Source organism: Pinus tabuliformis, chromosome 5_2 (assembly GCF_031772625.1).
Source record: "Pinus tabuliformis cultivar Carrire ecotype Pingquan chromosome 5_2, CPIR1, whole genome shotgun sequence".
In the NCBI taxonomy this organism is placed as follows: Eukaryota; Viridiplantae; Streptophyta; class Pinopsida; order Pinales; family Pinaceae; genus Pinus; species Pinus tabuliformis.
In genome coordinates this window covers 494,233,839-494,244,144 of record NC_142306.1, presented here as the reverse complement: position 1 = coordinate 494,244,144, position 10,306 = coordinate 494,233,839, and the positions used below count along the sequence as shown (strand labels likewise).

Below are 10,306 nucleotides of genomic sequence, written 5' to 3'. Positions count from 1 at the left end.
GAGAAGAGAGAGACATTTTGCACAACATAAATCTGACACTCATATTTTTATTAATCACAAAAGTTTCATATGTATAGGATACAAATTATTGACTTCGAAAAATATAGATCATAACTACAGCTAATACATTGGAAACAACAACATTTATATTGACTCCTTAGGACTCTTAATGACAAATACACATGACATGGAATAATTACTTCCAACATCCTCCCTTAATGCATACATGGAAAACATTGAAAATGCATTTTATAACAATAATAGTGGTCTCCATCAACATTGACACCCACACTGAAATCTTGTAAACATCACTCTTTCTTCATGAAGACATCTTTGAGCTGTCATTTGATCCAATTAAGACATAACCACTTTATACCATCTTTGATGTACTTTGAAAAATTTATTCTTCTTGACCTCCAAGAGCATGACCGGCCAGTCTTGATACTAAACCATCCTATGGAAATAACTTCATCTATTGAAGACATGGTTTTCCGCTATATTACCCAGCTATCCAGGAAGGCTATTTGGATATTGAATGTATTAAGAAGTCAATTATACAAGGTGACCTCTTAAAAACATAATCAAATTAACTTGTAAACTGATGTTAATGGCTCCACACGACAGCACCAACTTATAACTGATTATACACAATCAAATTAGTGATATGTTCTTGTGCCACCATATGCATCAAGAACCACCAATTTGAAAATATGCTAATTTGTTCTATAATTGGTTCTTCATTTTATTTTTCACATTACACTTGGACAATAAAACACTATAATACATTACACACCACATAATAAAAAACACACCTCTAAATATAAAACCAACATAAATAAATTATTGTTGACCAAATCAATATATAAACACCAGATCATCACCTCCATGGATCTGTTTAGAAAACCAGGCACATTGTTATTGGCCTCATGTATCGAGTGAGGCGACGGAATTAATGGAAGAATCATAACTCCTTGAATAATTTCAAGTCAAATAAATATTCGATAGCCATAATTTTGTTCCCATAACCCATTCAATGACATATATGCTACTTTGCATCCGATAACCATGATTTTGTTCCCATGAGCCCATTCAATGACAAATATATTGCTTGGAATCCATAAAAACTGAAATAATCAATTCTTCCAACTTGATTAGATATTCAAATAGTTTTTGTGTAGTTTTCCATAGCTCATTCCAAAATCAACCCTCAAGATAATGTCAGCAGTCAATTTGTCCATATATTTGGTGATCTCATTTCACAAGGGCCCCATCATCTACCAATTCTTTGGTACATTTACACATGATCTCAATAGATGCCTTAAGCTTCTACATATTAAAGGAAATCACAACCATTCGATGTTGGTAAGACCACTATTAACAACAAACACACCTCTCTCGAGCACAATTGACAAGAAAATGAAGAGATGAATAGTTGTATCTGATAATCAATTTATGGTGCAGATCCCTTTATTGCTATTAAAATTTCATATTGAGACAAAAAATGGAGTGCGTGTTTGTTGTCTACTCGAATCATTTCTATAAAGTGTGTCTAAATCTTGTTATTTCCATCATGGTGAGGAGAAAATGATGATCATCACCCTTATTGTGCAATCTAGAATTCTTTGGGTTTATTTATTGTTGTTGATGTCTAGCGATTGAAACTCGCTCAGATTTTAACCTTTTAGATATTCGTCGCTAGGTTTTCAAGAATTTCGTTTGAGTTTCCATTTGAAATAGAGATCCATTTGATTGAATTCAATGCATATGGTTATCCTGTTACTCAATCCCGTAGAGGTAGATATGATTTCAAACTCTATTTCCCTCATTATCAACTCCATTATGACCTGATGCTCTTCCATATAAATCCCCATCATATAATTTCCTTTTAATGTGACCCCTCCCCCTTTGTTTCCCTTTATTTAATATTATTCCTAAATTGATAATTATTATATCTATTATTTTATTAATTATAATTAATATTAAACAATAAAATTAGTAATAATTAACTTTATTAATAGTAGTATGACGCATTTTATTAGTAATATGAAAATTATTATGAATAATTGTGTTACAAATAATAATAATAATAAAATATTATTATTATTAGATTTATCTTTTAATGTTTATTCTTAATAAACTAAGACTATAATAATTTTAAGTATTATATTAATCCTTATAAACAATATTTAATAATTTTAAAAATAAAAAATAAAAAATTAATAAAAATGAATAAGAACATAAATTAATTAAATATTTAATATTAAAATTAGATATTGTGTTCATGCTATTTTCTGTAGTTTTTTCTTTCCTAGGGTTTTCTGCATTTTGTGGATTTGTTGGTCGACTCTCCTCCTCCTTTCTTGCATCCCTCCCTTATTTATTCCCTCCCTCCTTTCTCTTCTTTGCACATTGGTGTTGATGATGAGTCTTGCTATAGACTCGAAACATAGATTGGGAAATGGAGACTATGGACAATCCAAATAAAAAATCTCAAAATTCTCAGCAAAAAAAATCTACAAGCTGTCACGAATCATATTTTTGATCTCATATCCTCCAATTACAAAGGCAGGCCTAAAACCATAATAATGTGTAGAGGCATAAACTGTAGTGATGACAGATAAATACCTCATTCCATATGTTTTTATCCAACAATTCTTTAAGAGAATACATATATTAAAGAGGTATGCAACCACGATCGATCGTGTTCACATAGGTACCTTAAATTATCACCATATTTAAATATCAATGAAGAAAATCACAACACTCTACCTTGATTACTATATTCCTTTGACAATAGCTCATGAATAATACTCTCAGACAATGATTTCACACTATAGTTCTTTCTCACATTCATGCCTAACAATCTTTCTTGGACTCCAGATCTACACACTTATAAATCTACACATACAAACACTGAAATCAAACAATCAACTAATTTATTTACATAGGATCAATAAAGTCAAAGATCCTCACATCCTCTTCGCCCTCCCATGAAGAAGTTAGGCCAAAAGAGGCTTTGATACCATGAAGAAAACTAGAAGAGAGTAGAGAGAGATATTTTAGAAAACACAAATCTGACACTGATATTTTTATTCATCACAAAGGTTTCATATGTATAGGATACAAATTACTGAATTCGACAAATCTAGATCATGACTACAACTCATACATTGGAAATAAAAACATCTAGATTGACTTCCCGTGGCTCTTAATTACAACTACACATGACATGGAAACATTACATCCAACACGTTTAACCAAGAAAAGTTTGTGTGATTGACTTTAATTTAGTATTGATGCAAAATGATTGTTCATTATATACAGATGCGTAAATGAAATTTCATTTTGCATGAATTAAAACTATGGTAAATGGAAACATGATTGGATTAGAAAGCCTATATTTTTTAAGAGGTGCCATTGCCTTAACTGTTGTTTTGGAAAATAACTTCGTGGAAACTTTTTTTTTCATTTTCTCATATATAGCTTAGAAGAGATATCCTAATTTTCTATGCTTACTTTCAATGCATGAAAATATAAGTGAAATAGTGATAGAATCAAAAACTTTCTACTATGCTTAAATATTGAGAACATTGATGATAGTTGAAGTGAAATGCATATCGAATGTACTTGACAAGATATTTTGAAAATAACAATATTTTGCAGAAGGTATGGTTTTATCGAAAGCAATTGTGACTAATGTTACTAGTATGATTAAGTAAGGATAACTTAATAACAACATAGTGACATCACTAAGATTCCAGTAACATGGAATATAAGAACCATTGAAAGGTAAAATGTTGCAATCTGATTTGCAACTGCAAATGTGAAGGTTAATGTTTACCGTTATGATATGCAAAATTGTGCATAGAAAATATAACATTTTTTTTTTCTAAATTGCATTTGGATTATTATGTTGAAAGTTTGAAATGAATACCATCTATATGAAATGAGATGTCGGTCATGATTTTCTATCAAATTTACTTTTATAGAATATGGAGCCTATGTTAAGGCTTAAGTATGAATACATGATATACATAAATGTTCTTTTTCTTTAATCTTATTTTGCATATGGTCAATTATGTAAATTAAAATGGGAAAATGTACTAAAGATGTTTTCACATCATAAACAGTTATTGGACAATTGGGAAAGTTCTAAGGGGGGCCATGGGCAGAGGAAGTTTCCTACTCGAATTTCCTCTCCATAGGGATAAATGATCTCAGTAAGGGAAAAGGGTTGGCCAAGAAGGTGACACCGGAAAAGCTTGAGGAAATCCTATTGGTTTTGCAGCATATTGGACGAGACCCAAAACTGTTAGTTGTTGAGCTAAAATTCCTCAAGACAAGATGTTGTCGAAGGAATAGGCACGATGGTGCCAAGAGAAATATTGTGTTAAACCAAGTGTGGTTAGCGTCAGGGAATTGTCTTAGATGTGAAATTGGTTCAATCTGGTTAGTGGAAACTAGTTCTCTTTGGTTGGGAGGAGTTCTCTTTTTCCCACATTGGTTTTCATGGAAAACCAAGTTAACTAACAAACTATGTGATGTATTACAATGAACTCTTTGTATGTTTGTATAAGAATTTTCTATACATCCTAATAGAAAATGAGCCTAGTGCTCGAGAACTATCGGAAGTGTAGTACCTCTATTGTATTAACAATCTTATGAATGTCTATAGGAATGGCTAAGACAATATGTACTTTGTGAAGTTATGAAAATTTCAATCATTTCGATGATTAGAGAGCTTTGTGAAGTTATGAAAATTTCAATCATTTCGATGATTAGAGAGATATGTGCTCTCTGTGTATTTGTTGAGATATTGTGATTAAAAAAAAATACCTCGCATTGCATAAATAATTAATAATTGAAACAATTGTGATGCAAGTATTATGATGATCAATGAAAGATAATAATTGGATTTGTTGGTCATACGTTACAAGGTGCTTCCCATGGAGGTTGTTAAACCACCGAAGGTTTTTGTTGTTGGTTTGATAAACCACCCTAGAGTGCTTACCACAACTGATAAATGACTTGTAGTTAAAATTATTGCGTGAAGTGGCCTTGATTTCCAAGAGTATTGACAAGCAACAATAAGTTGGTATAGAGACTATGTTTTTTTATGAAATTAAACAATGGCTAAATGATTGAAGGTAAGAATTAAATAATTTTATATATGTAAATGTTTATGATTATTAATAAAACATTATTGTTTTTTCTTATTGATATTTCTTGGAAATAAAATCCTTCATTTTGAAGGGGGAATAATCCCCCTTTGGTTTTTATGGGATAGATTTCATAAGTAAAAGTCAATGAACAACAATGAGGATGACGTTATCTTTAAGGGACGGAGTATGTAATATCCTTAACCTAAAAGCTCATGCATTTACATGAGTGAAAATATTACTAATTTAATATGTATAATGAATATGAAGTATCAAGAATCAGTTAAAATTAAATATTCCTTGATAACCACCTTCTCATTCTCTATTCACCGTGGATCTATGCTCTAGATAAAAATGGCGTGATTATCATAAAAAATGGAGGAGCCTTTGCATTGTAGGAAAATAATTTATTCGCTAACATAATTATTATTAAGTGAGAGAGGAATACTAATAATAAAAATTCTTATTATTGCGAGTCAGCTCGGTCATTCTGTGGAAGGAATGTGTAGATTCCCTAAAGGACAGTTGAGGGAGAAGGCAGCGAAAGAATCTAACAAATATATCCTTGTTGGAAGAAGCTTTCCACATTGCCGTTGATGGATAGAAGGGAAACCCATTCTTTGGAGGAGAGTGCATTGGATATGTGGACACTATGTTAGGTGCTCAAACTATGTGGTTCCAAGCGGTGGAGGTTATGAGTGGAATGAAATTGATAAACCCTTGCACCACACCTCTACTCCATGCTTGGCTTCTCCATTTTAACAACATTGATTGTGTAAAGAAATCCCTCCCTGAGTTTGATAAAGTTCTATGATCGGTACATACATTGAGTAGAAATGCTCTAAAATGAGGTTGTTGGTGATCACATTTCATTGAAGTCATTCAACCTTTAATATGCATGGTATCATGCTAGCCTGCAAGTCATTGATTTCATGGATATTGTGCACAAGAGATAAGTATTCATGTCATTTTCCTTGAAAGAAGAGATTGTATATGAATCTTTCACATTTAAAAGAAAATAAAGTATCCATTTAATTAAAAAAAATGCATATAAATACCATTTGCATAAAAATATTAGCCACATTATTTTCTTGAAAGATTAAATATGAATTCTTATGCATGAGATGATAAGAGTGAAAGTTATATTCTTGAAATCTTGCGTATGAATCTTCTTCATACAAAGATAATAACTCATGTTAGTTTTCTTGAAAGGATAATGTGTTTGTATACACAGAAGTAATGGCTATTGTGTTATACTTCTTGAGAAAGAATATGTCTTCATATATAGAATAATAGTAACCATTGTGTTAGCTTCCTTTGGAAAAAGAATGTGTCTTAACACCCATCAGGATAGTAGCTATTGTGCTTGTTTTCCTTTAAAAATTTTTGTACTTGCAATGGTTTTTCGTTTAGAAAAGGGTGTGTTCTTGTGCAAGGAAAAATAATAGTAGTTGTGGTGTTTATGTTTTGGAAAAATTTCCATTTTCTTGTGTGAAGAGATTGTGATACCCATGGTGAATCTTTGAAATATTACCATATTCTTATGGACAATGGTAAAATGTAATTATTCTCTTTCTTATAGTGAATGGGAGGTATGGACAAAGAGGCAAGTCTTGGTAATGTTTATGCATTTTACTTTATGCATGTGATATTTAGATGGATAAACCTATGTCATAACCATATACATATTTTTGTAATTATGTGCTCTTAGTTAACGTATGTACAATTCCAATAAAATATGCATGTCTCGATACTTTGCTATGAATTGTATTTATGCACATGAGACAACATTTGAAGCATAACTATTAAATATTTATTATTTGGTTTGATAAGTATTTTATATAATGATGATGTTAGATATGTTGATGGCAGTAAATGGGGGAGAAATGTGACTTATGAAAAGGATGAATTAATAGTGTTTAACCTATCCCTTGTACAACAACTGAAAAGGTATTATAGTTAACAATATGACAAACAATACATTCACTATGCTTGACTGATGGTCCATGCAAAGTGAAAGTTCACCAAATGCATGATATTTCGCTATTGGGGATGTCCACGCCACAAATACATAGTGCTCGAGGGGTTGTAGGGTAATTTTTTTGATAACATGATTAATTTAATGGCTTCTAGCTAGTTATGTTGAATTAAAGATGAGATTTCTTTATAAGTTTTTTAATAGTAATCAAGGGATGGTCTCCTTACTGCCATTAGGGGTGAACGCCCTCATAAAACATTTAATAAAATAAATGTTTGATGGATTTTTTTCGGTGTCCATTGATATGTTTGGATTTTATGTCACTCTATGATGTTTCTTCATTGCATGACATTGACACTTACATTATAAAATATGTAATTAAGTAGCTAACTAAATGAACAATGGTAAGGACGTAAGATTACAACATGGAGCTTTATGTTAATACGCTGCAACAATGGTTGACTTGTTATTCTATTTTAAAGATACTTTATGTAATAATGATGATTTTATCTAATGGTAAGTTAAAGAATATGGAATAAGTGATTGAGAATTTTACAAGATTTACTAGCATGTATTTTAACCGAGGTCTACCAGGGGATGTTACTTTTTCTTCGAAGTATTTATCTATATTAATTAGAATATATATTAATGGAGTATAATTATTATGTGCATGATGCCTATGACTATGGAGTTACCAAGTTTCTTCAATGGTAGAGTTGTAGTCAGAAGCGAATAGGGGAGGAGCACTTTGATTGTGTGTTTTATTCTGAACAATTATGTATATAATATTATCTAGCTATATCAAGTTGAATTTTGATTGTGACCTCCACTTGTTTTTTCCATCTAGAAATCACAGATCATTGGAAAGTGAATGCATAAGCATGTTTCATCAATCCCCTCTACGAAACTACATAGTAAGGAATGCTACTTATTGAATTGTATTATGTCTTTCTGGATGGTTGGTTGTCCCCACAGAAAATTCGCTGATTTGACTTGGATCACCTCAATCACTTCATTTAACCTCTATCTAAAGGGAGAGAAAAGTGACTTGGATCAAATCAATCACTTCACTTGAACCTTAATCTAGAGGGAGAGAAGAGTAATCAATTGGTTTACGCAAGAATTGACCTTATCCACAAACTAGAAACTATGGTAATAAGAGCTTTCCCACTCCGTTTTCCTTTGCATTCTTCACTCACCCAGATTTTACTTCCCTACAATATCTATAAAAAAAATAATATATATATATATAATGATGGGAAACATAAATATAAAATGTCACTTTAATGTCAATTTTTAACTCATCATTTAAGATGAAATAAATGATCAACTTTATCAAACTCTTGTGTAGACCACATAAGATCTATATGGTCACCAAAGAGCTATTACTGTAGAAAAAAAAAAAAAAACTCTCTAATACTTTAGTTAAAATAGTTTTTATTCATGTTTAACTTAAAGTTCCCGTTTTCTCATTGTGCTTATTCATTCTTATCAAATGAATAGGAAATTTGTTTTTTTTCTTCTTTTCTATTTTTAGCAAAAACCATTTGTTTTCCACGAAATTAGAATATTCTTTCTTGCTTAAATTATTATGTTGTATATATTCTTTCTTGGAGTTTACATCAGGGCGTAGCGCGTAGCGTGATTGTAGATATCATACTTTTACGAAAATCCTGGGCATTTTTAAACTTCAACGCCGAAAGAAGAAACCTTGTGTTTCCACGCTCATAACCAAGTAACACAACAGAAATCTATTTGTGAATCTGCAATCGAGATAAAAGACCAAGATTATTCATAAGAGATAAAGTTTATTTATGGATCTGCAATTCAAATAAAAATGGAATGGCCTATATGGCCTAACCTATATGATAGAAAAGGCAAGACAAATGCCTAACCTAGAAAAATAAATTAATACATAGACAAATAAATTAATACAGAACATTTTGCCGGCACAAGTTACAAGTTACAAACATAGAATTCGGCCAATTCCTTCAAGCTGGAATCGCTCTGAATAGCTTCTGGTTCTGTATTTTCCAACATCCACACCAAATGCGCGAACATCACCACCTCGCAGGCGACTGAGAAACCGTCTCTGAAGCTCTCAACAATCAATACCCTCAACAATGGATGATTTGCATAATGGCCACTTATGGAATATCGTTTCCTGGACTTCCGAACATAAACTATATTACATCCCTCGGGCGCTTTGTCTAGTTTGTGATTATCTGCGTCAACGAGGCGAGATGGCCTGGCTTCTGCAAATGTTGGTGCAATAACTTTATCACAGTCATGATCATCATCATGAAGTAGATCAGAAACGGAAGTGAGATGACTGTGTGAAGGTCTCACCCTTGGGAAACTTTGCCACCGCTTGAGAAATGCCTTGATCTTGTTCATCTTGTGGCTTAGTGCCAGCAGCATCCTCAAAGAAAAAAAAATTCCTGGCTTGCAGTATGTCGAAAAAGAGATCAGTATGGGGACTCCATCAAATCAGCTGTGCCGTGAAGTATTCGAGAGAAACATCGTTCTAATATAGCACATGGAAGGAACAAATTTGCAATAATGTATGGTGTAAGTTCGTTGGGTATTGCCATGTTTGAAAGCGAAGAAAATTTCAAAGCTTTTGCTCTATCGATAAAAGACGAATTTTTTTTGAAATGATACTATAAGCCTGTGTGGCAACACCTTCACATCAAGCCACTGTATGTTAGCGATTAGTTAGCGCAGGGAAAAAGTTGAGAGTTGGTGGAACGTATAACTACTAAAGGGGAACAACGAACACTAAAATTAAATGACGCGATTCTCGTTCTCGCACCAGTGTTGAGAGTTGGTGTAAGTACCATCTGAGCAACGTGGAAACATCTAACACCAAAATTTATTGCCGAACTTTTCGTCTCGTACAAACGGCTATATTGCTTTTGCAAGATCTAGTATTTGTACAAGTTATGTGGGAAAAACCACAGCTGTGGAAAAGACATGATAATGATATAATATCTCGTCTATCTCTATGGTCAAATGGCAATTATGACGAACACAACTTCTTAATCGCTCGTCGATCTCTTTGGTCATGAAATAAATTTCTTATTTACCATCCTTCAAAATATTTGTAGTAAGTTCTCTTATTTCTATTATTATTCTTAATAAGTTGTCCATTATTTTTAATAACTTG

The 10,306-nt window shown here is 32.1% G+C and overlaps 1 protein-coding gene across 1 annotated transcript; it reads right to left on the bottom strand.

Annotated features, from left to right (window-relative positions):
• Positions 1–9,093: 9,093 nt before the first annotated feature.
• On the bottom strand, positions 9,094–9,558 carry LOC149159858 (auxin-responsive protein SAUR78-like). The gene has a single exon (XM_089434444.1). It carries the CDS (start codon positions 9,556–9,558, stop codon positions 9,094–9,096), a length of 465 nt encoding a protein of 154 aa, XP_089290570.1.
• Positions 9,559–10,306: the final 748 nt, after the last annotated feature.

What these genes read in the sequence shown, in the direction of transcription:
- LOC149159858 (XM_089434444.1), bottom strand. Translation starts at nt 9,558, where the DNA reads ATGCTGCTGGCACTAAGCCACAAGATGAACAAGATCAAGGCATTTCTC.